Genomic DNA, 18,040 nt, shown 5'->3' with positions numbered 1-18,040 from the left:
TTGATCTATCATTCACCATTTTTCCACCATTACACAAGGTACAGGAGCAAAAAACAAGAAAGGGGAAGTTTGAGGTTTATCCAGGTTATCAATAATAGGATGATACAGAAGAATATCGAGCCCTTGAAAGATCTCAGTTAGGTTTATTTTGGCTTGTGTTTTTTTTTTTGTCTGTATGGGGTGTATCCCTTGTTTCTATTGTTGTTTAGTGGTTGTTTAGACTTTGGTTTAACTCAGTTTATTTTTTGATGGATTTGGGTTTCGAGTCCCTATAAAACTCATTTATCTTAATCAAAAACACAATTTATCTTTTTCAAGAATATGCAATATATATTATAATTACAATAATAATAAATGTTTACTATTGTCCTTTGTTCTCTCTTTCTTCACACAAGTTTAATAAAGATTTTCAATATGTACATAACATCATCTAGATCTTTATAGAAAAAATATTTTCCAAATTTATTTATGGGCCTAGATTAGGTATAGTTTTCATGAGATTCAAGCATTTAAAGGTTTAATTTGACAAGTCTCTATTTAGCAATTTATACCTCATGTATTACAATTTTATTAATTTTGTAAATAAATGGATCCATCAAAGGTTGATGTGATATAACTTATGTTACCCAGGCTAGTGTCCTCATAATATGGAATTTTTTCCATCCCTTTATATAGACTATGAGATTTAGGTTCTTTTGAGATGCTAAAAGGTCATTTTTATTTTACTATACCATGCATCCATAAAATTCACTTTGAAGTGGTGTATTTTTTTATACATGGAAGTAGGTACCTTTTGTGTTAATCTATGTGTCAAGTTTTCTATTATAACTATCTACATATTCTAATACAAAATATTAAATATTTATCTAATTAATATTATTCCTAGAAAGAAGAGTGCACTAATTCATGGCATGGATCCAGTGTGATTGAAAAAGTATTCAAATCCTTCTAAAATGGAAAAATGAATTGAAACTCTAATAAACTAGACTCAAACATTGTTCATTTCCTAAAAGAACTAAATAAAAATCCAAGGTCCAAGGATGATTTTGATGATACAATAAATTATTAAACCTATTTAATTATTAAGTTAGGTTAAGCTTTTTTTTTGGGTAATTTATCATATTTTGATTAAAGCATTGAACCAATGAGGCACAAATGAGGGACCTCATCCTTGACATTAACACACCAACAACCAATATTTACGAGCACCTAGTAAGGGCACAAATCCCGCAAGTGCCCAACAACGGACTTGGCACAAGCCTTAACACCTATCAACCATCATTAATGTTTCCCTCTATGGAATTTGAACCTTTGTGGCACCATTAACAGTGCCAATTTTCCATGATCACACTATGAGGTCAACCCTAATTTAGGGTAAGATTTTGATTGGGGTGCTATCTAATTATTCGTTACTCAAATCCTTAGATGATACCTAGAGATTAATGGAGCATTTCATTCCTATTTTATATTATTTTTTTAACTTACAAAAAAGAAAAAATATTTTTAAAACATGTTACATGTTTCAATAGCAGTAATTCTTCTCATCTTTAGTGTTTTCCAATATATTATCCAATACACTTGAAAAATAATATTATTTATAAATCTAATTAAAATGATAAAATAGATTAGATGATCAATGTTGGATGGCTTTGCGTGCATGGGTGGTTGCAGGGTTCGAGTTGGGGCAGTTGAGCCCTAGCTCATCAGTGGAGGATTCTCTATCTATGCATGGTGGGGAAGGCAGTGTAGCATTTGTAGAGGAGGCGGTTTCTTTTGGTGGTGTGATTGGTGTTTGGTGACTGCGTGGTGGTTCGTGGGTGCAGTATTTGTGCAGGGTGCGGTTGGGGCTTGGGTTATCATTAACTTTGTGGGGAGCTTGTGGGGTGAGGGAGATTGGGCACATTTTTTCTTGTGTCAGTGTTTATGAGTAGTAGGTGAGTGGTGCTTGTTAGGGGGAACTTTCCTACCCTCTTTTGTTAGAGGTGTGGTTTTGCTGTCAAGTGCAATGTCTATCGCTAGTGGTGATCCCTCGGGGGTATCACCCGACATGGATTTTTGAGTTGCACTAGGTTCGAAATCTATGTCCCAGGGTACTAAGACCTTCGTTAATAATCTTTTTGTGCAAGATTCGAGTATAAATAATGCGTGTATGTCTAGTGGTTCTTAGATTTTGAAGATTAATGGTTGTCTTGAGAGATGCAAAGACAGGCCAAAATTGGTAATTTTGCCTGAGATGATTGTTGAAGATGTAAAACATTTCTCAAAGCATTTGTTATACTATAAATTTTTGGGGATGAGGGTTTCTCTATAATTTTTGGAGAATTGGGTTCAGAGGACTTGGGCGCCGAAAGGGGAAATGGATGTTATGTTGTTGGAAAACAATTACTTCATGGTCACTTTTAATTGCATGGATGATGGCAATTAGGTCTTTGAGAGAGGCCCTTATTTTTATAACCAGGTGGGGTTGTTCATCAAACCTTGGCATGCGGGATTTCACCCTTCAGAGGAGCTCCTGAATCGAGTCCCAGTGTGGGTTAATTTACCTTGTTTTCCAGTGGAATGTTGTCAGAAGAATGTGTTGTGAATACTAGCTTCATTGCTAGGGAAGCCTGTTGGATCTTCACCACAAACCTTGGGGAGAGAGGTAATGACTTTTGGTCGTATTTGTGTTGAAATTGATCTTAGTAAGCCTTTTCCAGATGCTATAGATATGTGTGTGGTTTCTTATTCTTCGGTCCAACAACTTGATTATGAGACTTTACTATTTTAGTGTCATCTATATCATGAGTATGGTCATTTCCAGTGCAAGTGCCCTAGGTCTAAACTGGTTGAGCATCAGCCACGATAGTCATCCCACAACCTTGATGGGGCTGATAAAGGAAAAGCTTACATGTTTGGTGAGGTTGTAGGTGCAGAGGGTTTCATCCTGGTTAAGACTAAGAATAGGAACTAAGGTCAAAAGAGGTCTTTGCAGGAGAGTTAGAACGATGATTTCTTTAACAGATTTGAAGCCTTGGATTATCTTGGCTAGCAAGAGGTGAATCTAGGGATGATTCCTTTGGATCATAGTGCAACAGGGTTGATTCCTAATAGTGTGAACTTGTATACTACCTAGGTTCTACAGGAGGTTGGGAGTCAATAGATTGAGATGGATCAATAGGTAGTGGCTCAAGAGGGACCCATCTATAGTGCTGAAGTGAACATGGCTGGTGGGGATGTTTCTCCTATAGTACAAAAATTAGACTCTATTAGGGTTAAAAGTAATAAGATCTCTTTACATTTGGGTCTTCTTTAGAAAGACATTAAAAAAGGAGCAATGAAGAAGATTTCAAAGGTTGGTAGGAAAAAGGACTTGGATAAGATCAAATTGATGGGGGAGAATTTGGTTGAGTCAGGGTCAGTAAAGACTTTGGATTCTCATTTTTCTAATCCCATGAAATGATTGTGCTATCATGGAATGTGTGGGGCTTGAACAGTGGCCCTAGACAAAAGATTGTTCAGGAATTGATAATGAGTCATTCTCCTGATGTCCTTTTCTTGTGGGAAACTAAATTATATGTGGAAAGTATGTTGGGTCTGGTGCCAAAGCTATGGGGGAGAGGTGAATGTCAGTGTATTGGGGCATTTGGCTCCTCTAGAGGTGTGGCTTGTCTTTGGAACCCCTTGAGGATTCATCCTATATGGTGGGTTTCTTCCAAATCATCTTTATCTGGGGTTGCCTCTAGTATTGAGACTGGGGAATATATCTTTCTTACTAACATTTATGCCCCCACTAATATTCAGGGTAAGAAAAATTTGTGGTCTCATATTACTTTTATGCGTGGTTTTCTTCCTTTTCATCTGTGGATTATGGTGGGTAATTTCAATGCCATCTTAGAGTTGAGTGACAAGAAGGGTGGTGTGATGTGGTTGGAGTCTTCTTCCTTCCTTCTTCGAGATAGTATATCAATCTTGAATCTTGTTGACATCAAGCCTGGTAATGGTCTGTTCACTTGCAACAATAGGAGGATAGGGGAGTATTAGATTACGAAGAGGCTGGATTGCTTTCAGGTTTCTAGTTTTTGGATTGGTGGGGGATGGTCCACATGCTCTAAGATTTTAGATTGGAGAGGTTCAAACCACTCGCCCATCAAATTGGTCTTCTTCTGCTCAGGTCACTCACACTCCTTTATTCAAATTCCATCTTATGTGGTTGCGAGATTCTTCTTTGTAGGATCATGTTGCAGAGTGGTGGAAGAAAGGGAGGCCACCCTTTGGCACTGCTATGTACACTTTTGCCAAGCAGCTGCAATTTGTTAAGTTTTAGCTTAAATGGTGGAATTGTCAATGTTTTGGTAATATTTTTCATGCTAAGATAGCTGCTCAATTAGAGTTAAATGGCATTACCAGAGAGATAAGAAACCATGGATTGTCAGAAGCCTTACTTAGGGAGGAAGTCAAGGCAGTCAAGAATTTAGAGGAGTGGGAGCTTAGGGAAGAAATCTACTGGAAATAGAGAGCTAGTATTTATTGGCTTCAAGCAAGGGATAAGAATACTACGTTATTTTTCAATTTAGTGAAAGCAAGAAGACATGGAAATTCCATCCCTGTTCTATCTAATGATAGACGTGAGCAGTGTTTATCCTTCCAGGAGATTTATAGGGAGTATATGTAGTATTTCCAATCCCTTTTTAGAGAGGTTTCTCAGGGGGAATAAGAAGAGGAAAATTAGGTTCTTGCTTGTATTCCTTCACTAGTTACTAGGGAGATGAATGAGCATCTTATGGGACCCATTTTGTTTGACAAAATTGAGAGGATTGTTTTCCACATGAAGAAGGGGAAGGCTCCTAGACCGGATGGGTTTCTGATTGAGTTCTATCAAGAATTCTAGGATATTATCAAAATAGACTTATTGGAGGTGGTCCAAGAGTCCCAAAGGAATAGGTAGATGCTTCGAGCTTTGAATGTGACTTTCATTGCGATGATCTCCAAGTGTGATGTGGTTGACCGACTAGGCCAATTGTGCTCTATTTCTCTTTGTAATGTGATTTATACGATTATTTCTAAGCTAATAGCGAAAAGGTTGAAGAATTTGCTTGGAGGTGGCATTTTTCTGAAGAGTAGAGTGGGTTTGTGGAGGGTCATCAAATCTTGGATGGAGTGGTCATTACTAGTGAGACCATTCATTCTATGATAGCTTCCAAGGAAAAAGCTATGTTTATCAAGTTGGACATGGCAAAGGCTTATGGAAGAGTTTGTTGGTCTTTTCTCCAGAAAATTCTTAAGGCCTTTGGTTTTGCTGATGAATGGATCCAATGGGTTATGAGTTGTGTTTCGTTTACCTCATTCTCTGTGCTAATTAATGGAGGTCATATTGAGTTGTTTGGTATGTTTGGGGGTCTTTGTCAGGGTGACCCTCTTTCCCCATATTTATTCATTCTTCTGGTTGATGGTCTTGGGAGATTGATTAAGTATAATGTGGGATTGGGTATTATTCATGGTTGGAGCTAGGGTATTGAGATACCCCCTCAGTTCCATTTGTAGTTTGGGAATGATATGGCCCTGATGGGACTAGCTAGGATGAGAGAAGCTATAAATCTATGTAAAGTTTTAGATGTCTATCTTGCTGCTTTTAGCCAGTTGATCAATGAGGATATATCTTTCATTCTCTTCTTCAATACACCTAGAACTATTCAGTTGAGGATTGCTCATATCTTGAGATTCCAACTCGGTTCTCTTTTTTCGACTTGCCTAGGTATTCTTATCTCTTCTAGTAATCCTCCTAAGGACTCTTGGTAGGGTATTTTGGACAAATTTTGCATGAATGTTGAACATTGGACACACAAATGGTTAGCCTTTGTTGGGTGCATTCAACTAATCCAATTGGTAGTTCATGCTCTTGCAATTTATAGTTGTATGCTCCAAGTAGCCCTAAAGTGGTTTGTGAAGGAATTGGATTCTTTGGCAAAGCAATTCTTATGGGCAGGCAGCCTGTCCTCCTATAAATTGAGTCTTATCAAATGGGACTTGGTGTGCAGCTCGAAATAGTTGGGTGGGCTTGGCTGAAGGCAGTCTACTTTATTTGGGAAGGCTTTGGCAGCAAAATTGTATTGGAGGTGGTATGTTGACCATGATCGAGGTTGGGCTACGATTTTGTCTTACAAGTATATGCAGAAGATCCCAAAGGAGGAAATCCCAAGATATCCGCTTGTGGCAAAAGGCTCTACGATTTGGAGTACTCTCAAGAAAGGGGTTGCACTTATCAAAGAAGGGCTTTTTTGGATTTGTAAGAGGGGGGAACAAGGGCTTTTTTGGTTTGATTATTGGGATGGCTACCCCCTATTATTGATCAGTTTCCTTATTTAGTGAATCTCTGCCAAAGGTTCTTGGAGGCAGGGTGGTCTAGGGTGAGCGACTTTAAGTCTGTTTATAGGTGTGGGCAATTGGAGATCGTGCGGTGGAAGGTTCCTAATGATTGGTCAGTTGTTGGTATGGAGGAAGACTACACTGAGCTTCATGGCATTTTGGCTAGTAGACACTGTAGTTCTCTTAAGGATAGGGATAGACTTGCTTGGTCCCTGAATCCTAAGGGTATTTTTTAATGTTGCCAGTGGGTACCAGGAGGCGTTGTCCAGTAGATTGGAGGGGAGGGAGGTGCACTGGTGGAAATATGTTTGCAACAATTTCTCTTTATTGAAGTGTAACTATTTTTCTTGGACTTTATCTTTGAATAGATGTCTAACCTAGGACAATATTCATAAGCGTGGGTTCCACGGGCCTTCCATCTATGTTTTGTGTGGTAATGGAGAGGAGGATTCCTCACAACTGTTCTTCAGATGCGCTTTCTCGTTGCTAGTCTGGCATTACTAGTGGGGGTGTGGAAGCACCCTTGTGTTCACATGGATTCTTTGGTGGAGTTTTCCAGCAGTTTGGACAAGCTTCCTATTTTGTGCTCTTTTCTTTAGACTGTCTGGCACATTGGGCCCATTTTCATACTTTGGCAGATCTGGCTAGAGAGGAATAGGCAGATCTTTAGGGAAGCCAGACTATTAGTTTAGCAAGGGTGGAATAGAATCATTGGAATGATCTAGTAGATGGTGGAAGCTAAATGTGAGTTAAATTTTCCTCTGGATAGAGGAGAGGTTGATATTGTGAGTAGGTTGGGTTTGCAGGAGATGTCTCTTGTCTTAGCTTGTGTTTGGAGAGGTACAAGTGCTAAGAAGAAGGTTCAAAGGGTGGAAAGATGGTTGCCCCCTCAGGATGAAACCATTAAGATTAACACCAATGACTCCTCTCGGGGTAATCCGAGTCCTGCTGGGAGTGGGTGTGTTGGTAGGGATCGTATGGGGGATGTGGTTTTCTTCTTTTTAGTGCATAAAGGGCATCAGTCTAATAATTTTATGGAGGGATTAGCAATTTTCTATGACCTGGAGCGTGCATATGAGCTGGGGTGGTGTAAGGTTATCTGCGAATCAGATTCGTAGATTATTGTTAATTTGTTGATTGACCAGAAGTTGAGTGGGATTAATTGGTAGCTGGCAGGGATTGTGCACCAGATTTTGCAAATTAGTGCTATGATTGAGAAGGTGTCTTTCATCCACATTCCTCGTGAATGGAATAGAGAAGCTGATTGTTTGGCTAAGTATGCTTCGGAACATGGTGATGAGTGGAAAGTTGAGGGTTGGGAGCATCTTTCCCCTGGTTACTGTCAAGACTTGCATAAGATCTTTGCTGAGGATATGGATAGTTATGAAGCTAGATGATAGCTGGTTGGGTTTGTTGTTCTCTTCTGGAGCTTTGAGGCTCTGGTTTTCTTATGTAATGCTTGTTTCATATTATTAATAAATTTTTTACCCCCTTATTAAAAAAAATGATAAAATAAAATATAATAAAACTATATATGAATAATATTTTCTACGACATATAACTAGTGTTCCACAGGCATTGAGGACGGGGAGATAGGGGGACGAACTTTGGGTACTGGGGACAAACGGAAAAAGTTTCGAGGATGGGTTTCGGAGAGGGGGGACTTGGGCCTAGGGGGAAACGTGTTTCTGTAGAACACTGCATATAACTGACATAAAGAAACATATTCTTGTCTTAAAAAACATCAATAAATTCTTGCTTATCAATGATTTTTATATATTTCTTATTGTCCGTCATGAAATTTTACTGGCTGTTAATGAGAATATGAAGATAATGCTTCAGAGTATATGGTGATAATATGTTGATAATAGACATTTTTGCCAGCTGTGTTGTCTCTTACTCCAGGAATGAATATATCGTGAATCCTGAAGTGTCCCATTCGCTCTTCTGTGGTTCATTGAGCATTTAACTCCAATACAATTCAGGTACATAAATGCAATAAATTAATCCGCTATACATCAGATCTGTATTTCAATGATTTCAATGTCAACAAAAAAAAAGTGGTTTGAAATCGGTTCGGTATAAATCTGGCCACCGCTCCTTGCATTCGATCTGGATCAACCATAATTAAGGGGTCCACTAGCAAGTAAATTCAAATGAAACTTGGGTCCAGTCGCATAAAGAATTTAACGAAATGTTGGTCGACTGAATTAATGCGCATAAGCAAATTGTTTTTTTATCTGCACCTGCAGTAGCATGTTATTTAAGCAGGAGAATGCGTAAGAGACTCAAAAAGTGTGTTGTTAAGATGAGAATGAAGAGCTCAGTTTTGAGTATTTTAGTTGGGTTGTGGCTAATAACTTGTTTTGGAGCAGCTGAAGAGGAGCCTATTGTGCCAGCCATGTATCTGTTTGGAGACTCGTTAGCGGATGCAGGTAATAATAATTACATTCTAAACTGCACTGCACGTGCAAACTTCATACCATATGGCGTCTCCTTTTTCCCCTGCCCAACTGGTCGTTTCACTGATGGCCGTACCGGTTTCGACTTTGTTGGTATGATTTCTTCTTACAGATTTGTATGCTCTTATTGAATCTTTTTTGTTTTTGTGTAGATACTCTAATAGTACAGTTTTTCAGATTATTAATAATATAATGCATTGATTGTGGTTACAGCTGATTACTTGGGGCTCCCTTACCCGCCTCCTTATCTCCAACCAAAGGCAGATTTTGCAAGGGGGGTAAATTTCGCATCAGGAAGCAGCGGTTTGCTCGACTCAACAGGTGCCACACAGGTCTCTGCTCAGTTCTTTTTCTTCTTAAAAAAAACAAATTCATCCGTTGACTAAAATGTATTACAGCCCTTTTTTGCTTAGGCCCTGTATAGTCTAATGTTCTGGTTTGGATTAGCTGATTTTTTTGTTAAAATCTTTCATCAGAGCTGCATTAATCATCTAGTTAATTGTTGGCATACTGTATGAAGCATTTCTTAAATCCCTGTTCTGCCTTTTGGAAAAACAGCAAGTTATTTATGATGTAGCGGGCTTATCTTCCAAAGTTGCTTGTACAAACTAGTATATTAAATTTGTATGCGTAACGATTTGGGTTGGTTTGAATCTTTCGTTGGATGCCTGATTTAACTGAGAGATGAGGAGAAATTGGTTTAATGTGAACTCCTTGATAGCATTTGTGTTTTTCTGCTGTACTCCTTAACAAAGTAATGTATCTTATTATAACTTTATCTTTCTAATAAGTTTAGGTAAGTATAATTTTCATAATTTCAAATGTTCTATTAAAGTTGTTTGGGACTCAATTTTATTCTTTATAGTCTTTAATATTGGTAGTTAGTATAATTAAAGAACATTACATTCATCTCATCAATTGTAGTTGAACTATAACATTTTATTAGTTATTACAACATTAATAGAATACAATAAAGACAAAATACTTAGATTCTATATTTTTGTGAAATCTTTTTTCTATAAATTTTTTTTATTAATTTTATTTAATAATTGAAAACTTATAATTTTCAAAATATATATCTATAAAATTGAAAGTTTTTTTAATTTATAATATATTATTATTAAGAATTAAGTTTTGTTAAGTTGGAGATTTACAAAATTTTAAAGATATAAGATGAGAAAACAGATTTGATCATTTTGATGGAATATAGATCTATATTACAAAATTTAATTATGAAAACTAATTATAATTTCTTTTTAATGATTTATAGAACTTATAGAAATCAAGCTTCTTTGTAAATAAAGCTTGAGATATTTTAAGAAAATCTTATATCTTTAATAATTTATGAAACAATTATTTCTCAATCTTTTAACTCTCATTTAAGCAAATTTTATTTGTGCTCCCAGCACACATTTAGTGAATTGGTTACCTACCCAACTAAGAAAATAAATAAACAATTGATAGAGCTGTATTGTTCACGGCAGGTGGTACCAAATTTATGTTAGCTCGACTCCGCAATTGTTTATCTTATCCTTTCCTGCATTTCTCCATTCTCCTCAATAAACTATTCAACAAAATATTTGCTGGTTTGTCGTTGTACCTAATCTTCCACAACCTTGCAGAAAGTTATCAGTATGAGCCAACAACTATTTCTATTCGAACAGTATTCTCATATTCTGACGAGGTCAAACCCATCTGGAGCTGCCCAAGCGAAGCTGAGAAAGTCTTTATTTGGCATTACAGTTGGAGGCAACGACATTGGCTCCTACATAGCAAACACTACTACTCCAGCAGAGTTTGTCACTCTTCTGCTCGCCAAATTTAATCAATCTGTTGTAGTAAGTTTGAAATCCATCAAATTACAAATTTCTTCTCTTTGGTAGCACAAAAAAAACCATCTTTTCTCTAACAGAAGAACTAAATCGGTACCGTTATGTAACCTGACAGAGGCTTTACAATGGCGGGGCGAGAAAATTCCTTATATTTAACATTCCACCTGTGGGTTGTGCTCCTTATACTAAATATATAGCTTACAATATATCACATGGGGAATGTTTGGATATCGCAAACCAGCTGGCTATGGCATATAACAGTGCTTCCAAGTCACTTGTCACACTCCTCAATGAAATACTTGACGGAGTGATCATCATCCAACTTAATGCTTATGATGAATTAATGAGCATTATTCAAAATCCTAAAGCCTATGGTAAGCTGCTCTCTTTAGAGGATCTCTTATTATATCATTATTTTGTTCTTTTGGATTTAGTGATTGGGCAACTGAAACTGAAATGAATCTATGCAAAATCTTGTTGTAGGATTCAGTGATTCTAAGACGGCATGCTGTGGATCGGGAATGTTTAATGCAGAGGTGAGCTGTGGAAAGACTAATCCGCCGAATTTGTTTTGCAGCAACATAAGCACACATGTGTTCTGGGATGGATCTCATGGCACTCAAAAGCTTTATGAACTGTTTTCACAGCAGATCTGGAGTGGAAACTCTTCTGTTATGTATCCAATTAATCTCTCTACGCTGGTCTTTAGAGAAACTAGTCTAATTACAAACGGTGAAGAAACCCTGTCAGAGATGTAGTTATTGTTGTTAAAATAAATAAGCTAACGCCACCCGGAGCCGTGTGCACCGCTCACCACCGCTCACTTATAATAAATTTCCAACAAATTCTATGCTGCTTGCTATGTAGAATTTATATTCTACTTTTCTATAAATTGAATACAAAAACCTGTTATCTGTGACCTCCAAAAAGCAGCGATAAGCTCTGGTTCATTTCTCTTTGATTTTACGTTTCTTCTCATTATATCAGAATTTTCTAAAAGTGTGGGGTTGTGGATTCGAGTGTCAGCTGCTATGTGATCTATGAGCTGAGTGGTATGGACTGTGATGTTTTGTGAAGTTTGTCTGAGTTGTTATTTTCTTTACTCTGTTGAAATTTGATTTTTGGATTTGATTGTGTCAGATCATATTCCATGATCTATCATTAAGATGATTTTTCTTTTAAGCTTTTTCATATTGATGATGGATCATAGAACATGACCTGAAATGTTGATGAGAAAAATTGTTCATGCAATCAAATCCAGAAACCAAATTTACAATTTTATGCAATTAAGATTTGTCTTATCCAGAAAGTCCACGAATGTCATTGATGACTTTTTCATACTCTCCCAAAGTGGTTCGAAGGCTTTGGTTATCAGAGCGCTACTGATCCAGAACTTCTTTCTAATTTGAGGCAGCGCTGCTGGTGATATGTACTAATTTTGATTCTTCCTTATGGTGGTAATGGAAAATATGTGTATCCTAAACCAGATGTACAAGATCTACTGCTGGACATGGTGATAGGCTATAATTCTCAAGCGGTAACTATTATTTTCTACCGTCAGAGAAGCACGATATGTCCATGGAAAACGTTTCTCTGTAATGAGATTCTAGTTCTGAGGACCATATTGAACCACAATCTCCTTCATCTCGGCATCCTCGGTGGGCCTCTAATTCCCACAAGTTTCGTACTCCTTTGCCACCGGAATCGTCAATCTGGTCGCTCTCCTTGCGGTTGGTGAAATAAGCGTCGTGAAAGTTGTGTTTACGTGTTCATGAAAAAAGTAAACGTGTTATATTCGATCAACATTCTTCCAGTTAAGAGTTAAATGAAACTATATTTCACTTTTGTAAGTCATAAAAATTTCAGAAGTCTTTTCCGTTTATAAAAAGGTTAATATTAAGGCATGACAATATAAAATACCATTGTGTTTGTTGGCATACGCTTCATTTTCAAATCTCTATGTTTGTGCTCTTGTGGAGTTTACTTTTGTTCATATAATATTTTTTTCAAAATCTTTCATATTTTTGTTAATATAAATTTAGATGATTGTAATTATAAAAATTAAAAATGTAAGATACAATTAATTAAAAAAAAACGTAAACGATTTATGGTAGTTAATACAAGAAAAATTATGCATGAAAGTAAGGACGAAAAATGTGACAAAATGGGTATGAATGAATGGGCTACAGTTTTGTAGAAACGTAGTCCATGGATTAGGCCTCATGTTCAAGATCTGAAAATCATAAAAAATATATAAGAAATTTTGCAAACAATGTATGAAAGAACCAACAATTTAAAAGTCTTGGACATTAAAAGACAATTAACAAATTTGAAGATGAAGGTAGAAGATAGAATGAATATTGTAAATTAAAAAAAAATAAAAAATAGAAATCAACTTGCAATTAGGAAGGTTGAATTTGAAACCTCTAGAACATACACATTGGAGCTAAATAGAAAATTTAAAAGTACCATACAAGAATTGTATGGACCATTCATAAATGAAGAGGATAGGCTCTATAAGTTCGTAATTGAGTCTAGCAAGATTTATCAAGAATTTATAACTAGATGCAAATATAAAAAGTAAAATTAAATAAATCATATAAATGCAATGACAAAATCAAGCAAATAACAACAAAAATAATCAAAAGCAAGGAAATCAACCAAAGAATAATCATCAAAGGCATAGCTTTCAAAAGATACAAAAAGATTGAAAAAATCACAAAGATAATTATAAAAGAGAAAAAAACATCACAAGTTATAATTGTAGAGGAGGGTATAAAACTTACCAATGTTTTAGAAAATTACATGTAGGAGGGAAAGAAAATAGTATCAAAGAAGATAATCAATTTTTTCTCAAAAAGAGGGTGATCATAATATATAAATAGCATATTTAGACATTCAAAGAAATTCAAATAACAAATGGCTTATTGGTACAAGATCCAACCACCATATGACTTACCATAAAAACTTCTTCAGTTATTTAAAACAAGTGAAAGATGCAAGGATATTTCTCTGGAATAATAATTTATATGCATTGATGAAATAGATTTAATTTTTGGGAGAGGACATGGTAATAAGAATTACAAGTAACAAATATAAATCATGCATCTATATTAATTAAAAATCTTCTTTGACTAATCCAAATAAGACAAAATAGTTAAAAGGTGGAGCTCTATCCAAATAAATGTCATGTTGAGAATGTTAAGAATGGATTCAATATAGTGACTAGAGGAGTTGAGAGTGATGACATCTACAAATTTTTAGCAAATGTTGATAACATATATTACACTACAATAGGTTCCTCCACAAGTGAGATATGACATCAAAATCATCTAAACTATCAAATATTTTCTATGCTATTACAAATGAATATAGTGGATTGATTCCCTTGGATAAGGATAAACACAAATATTTCTTCTAGATATTAGAAGATCTAAAACAATAGGAACCAACAATGAATGGTAGGAATAATGATAGTGGCAAAGTTAACTTAGTCAAGCTAACACACGCTTAACAAGCAAAAAATGAAAACATTATATGCACAATAAATAGGAAATCATGCATACCCCGTTACCAATGAATAGCTTATTATCAACATATAATACAATGTAAAGGAAAATATCACTATCATATTTATATAAACAAGGTGATTTGATATAGAAGACTCAAATTTTAAACTCAACACATATGTATCAAATTTCAAGTACCACATCTTAGGACCCTATTTGAGGCCATGAAAAGATTTCTTCAATTTACAAACCAATTTTATTTTACCTTTTATCACATAGTGCGTTGGATATGTCATATCAATATCCTCCTCTAAAGTCACCATGAAGGAAAGAAATTCTCACATTCATTTGCTCTACCTCTAAATCATAAGCAATAGGAATACAAAACAAAAATCTAATGATGTCATTTTTTCAATAGGAGAAAATATCTCACAGTAACAAACATGCTCAAACTTATAGGATCCTTTCACAACCAACCTTTCTTTACACTTCTCAATACCTCCATCTAAACTAATATTTCAATTATTGAACATGAATTTACAACCAATACATTTTCATGCTCCAGAGAATGGTACAATATTCCATACATATAATTATTTTTCAAAGCTACTATTCCTTCATCCATAACATTTTTTAATATTGTGCATCATTCAACCTAATGCCTCTTGTACATACCTAGATTCATCCATATTACTATTCAAGGAAAAAACACATCTTCAATCATCATGTGAATACAGTTAAGGTGGTCCTCTATGTCTTGTATATCTTGGAACAAGTTGAGTTGGAGGTTCTTCCTCCACTTCTAAAGATTAAGAGCTTAATGAAATCTCCGCAACTTATTGTTTATCTAGGGGTATTGATCAACTTTACTAGGAGTGCAATGAAATTGAATCATAAATCTTCCTTTTTATTAAATTTTTTAGCTATAATGTAATAGAAGGAGGCTTTGTTCTAAAACTAACACTTCTACTATGTATTACCTTCTATACACTAGGATCCCAAAGCTTTTTCCTTTTTTTGCACCTTAATTATTTCTAATAAATATACACATCAAAGAATTATTCTCCAACATTGTTTTCCTTTCCTTTGGCACGTATGCATATGCCTTGAAACCAAAAACTCTAATATGTATCAAGGAAGGCTTGTGATCCAACCATGCCTCCATAAGAATTATATATAAAAGGGCTAATGTAGGAGACCTATTCATTGGGTAGCAAGAAGTGGCAACAAATTATTCCCAAAAGGTTGGCTCATAGCCAAAGGTTGGGGTTAGTCTCGGCCTACAAAGATTGTGAGATATCTTAGCATCCCCTTTGTAGTTGATTAATCTATTAATAATATGGGGGATTGTTTTAAAAAAAAATTGAAAAGAAGCATGTTAATTGGTAGATTCATCTCGTCTCCCTACGTGGGAGAGCTCAAGTTGTTCAAAAGGTGTCATCCTCTAACACTATATATTAGTCTTCAGCATGGTTGTTTGCTAATGTGCACTTCAATAAGTTAGAAGATATCCTTAGGGGTTTTCTAAAGTCAGATGGAAAACGGAATAAGAAAAGACACTGTGTCTCATGCAATTGGTGTTGTAGCCCAAAATCACAAGGCGGTTTGAGCTCGGCTCAAAGATCTGAAAACACAAGGTATTGATCTTTCTTCTAAATGGATTTATAGGGCATTTCTAGGGAGTGAGCCATGGAAAGTACTAATCACGAATAACATAGCCCTTTCCAAAACTAAGAAAGCCAAATGTTAGTCCAAAATGAATCTTTTTTATGTTGTGTTTAGAGGTTTTGATGTCAAAATCTATGGCTCGATGGTCTTTTCTTCACTATGGAAGGCATGGGTTCAGGTTAGAAATTTGACTTAGAATGGATCTGCTGTAGATAATGTCCCAACCTACTGTGTTATGGACAAATCTTTTTGTTGGGGCTTGGAAAGCAACAATAAGCCTTTGGCCCCGACTCAAGGATGCTTTGCAAAAGCTTGGGCTTCTCTTGTCATAGTCTCGTTTCAGGACATGATGGTTGATGGAAGGGTTTGTTCCTGGGAGCAGGTTATTGATAAATATGGTATTCCTCAGTCACATAAAAGGACATACAATGATCAGAAATGCTACGGGACATAGTTTTCCGAGCAACCTTGTCTACTCCAATCAAACTCTGCAATATATTATATTGGAAGATGGATTTCTATTTCATGATATCATTGTTAAAAATATATATGATATGCTCGCCTAGAATGACTAAAATGTTCAGTGGGTAAAGAAAACCTAGAATAACGATTGGTCATATTTGAAGTGGCTCTCTAATTTTAATTTTCTTTATTATGACAATGCTAAACCAAAGAAAACTTATTTTAGATGGATTTGGCTTCTTAGAAAAGTTGTTATTGGAACGGATTCATTTGATATTGATCTGAATTTTACAAGTTACGATTTGTGTAAAAAGCTAAAATCTATTGAACATCTTTTTTTCAATGTCAATATGCAACTTCTATGTGGTCTTTATTTTTGGCTTTCGTGTCAAATGAGGTACATAAGAGAATAGATTTTGGTCCATTTTTACTTGTGAAATTTTTTGTTTTTTATGGAAGAGGAGGAACAAAGAAATTTTTCAAACTAGAAGGAGACATCTTACTGAGTTTAATACTTTTCTATTAATTTTGTTTTAGGTGGCTACTACAATGGATCTTTCTTCAAGGAGTAATGCTCCTCTACAAATCAGACATACAGGTTGCTCATTTCTTTCCTCATTGGAAAGACAAGTTGAACAACGAGGAACTTGACCTTCTCCATCAACATCTGAAGGAGAGAGGAATAAAAAAATAATCCATTGAAGAGAAGAATCAAAATCCAAATGCTATGAAAGTTATGGGATGGGATCAAACCAATGATCCTAAGATTGAACCCTCTATCGGTGCCTATGACTGTGATACAGTGAAATGAAGCAATAACATAGTTGGGTCATGGGACTAATGACCTCCTAGATAGCTTAGAACATAGGTTGATCAATGTATAATCCGATTTTTTTATCCATTTTGTATAGAACTATTCATTTAGTTTTGTTACTACTGATACTAGTTTTACTTTCTTGATACAGATTGGGGCTCCTACACCTCATAATTTACTTATGGTTTAAACTATCCTCCATATATAAAAAAAAACATGAAAAACCTTTTTTCTATAATATATGTTTTGTGTTCTATTTTTATGCTTGGAAACAATATTAACATCCAAATGGGGTTAGAGGGATGAGTGAGAGTGGAGAATGTAGAACTAGGTTTTCAAGAGGAGGGTATATTGCAAAGTATTTTGATGAGGAAGATGGAGATGGGGAGGCTGATGGAGATGGCCACAACTGTTTGTTCTTATACTATTTTCATGTAGGGTTTCGGTAGTGGATTTTGGGCCTATTATGGTCATTGATGTTGTCCTTTTTTGGGGGTGTGAATTGCATTTGCCTCCTTATTTTTGCACTCTAGGATTTGGCTCTCTTTCTATGTGGGAAGCTTGCTTATGGAGGTACGTTGGACCTGTTTTGGGTTGTGATTTACTACACTAACCTTTTAGTGAAGTGCACTATTTAGGGGTGTTGGGTAGTCTACAAGATTCCTTTTTGGGGGTTTCGCCTACTTCTTACCTTGATATTGGGTCATATTCTTTGTGGGGTCTAATTTGTTGTTGGATTATGAGGCCTCTTATCTATGGTGGTCTTGGTTTGAGTTTTGTTTACAAAACTGTCACACTACTAATTTAGTGTCCCATAAATTGTCATTGTTGCAAATTGATGCTGGCCCACATATCCTTTGTGGGGTCTTCTTTATTGTTGGACTATGATTATGGGGCCTCTTATCTATAGAGTTCCTAGTTTGGGTTTTGTTTACGAGACATTCACAT

General features: G+C 35.8%; 1 protein-coding gene across 1 annotated transcript; it reads left to right on the top strand.

The window, feature by feature from the left end:
- Positions 1–8,576: 8,576 nt before the first annotated feature.
- LOC131045061 (GDSL esterase/lipase 6) lies at positions 8,577–11,598 on the top strand. The gene is made up of 5 exons (XM_057978576.2): positions 8,577–8,900; positions 9,021–9,139; positions 10,430–10,645; positions 10,755–11,013; positions 11,123–11,598. Exons 1-5 carry the CDS (start codon positions 8,621–8,623, stop codon positions 11,395–11,397), a joined length of 1,149 nt encoding a protein of 382 aa, XP_057834559.2. The 5' UTR covers positions 8,577–8,620; the 3' UTR covers positions 11,398–11,598.
- Positions 11,599–18,040: the final 6,442 nt, after the last annotated feature.

Source organism: Cryptomeria japonica, chromosome 7 (assembly GCF_030272615.1).
Source record: "Cryptomeria japonica chromosome 7, Sugi_1.0, whole genome shotgun sequence".
In the NCBI taxonomy this organism is placed as follows: Eukaryota; Viridiplantae; Streptophyta; class Pinopsida; order Cupressales; family Cupressaceae; genus Cryptomeria; species Cryptomeria japonica.
The sequence above is the reverse complement of the archived record's forward strand: the minus strand, read 5'-3'. Positions and strand labels throughout refer to the sequence as shown.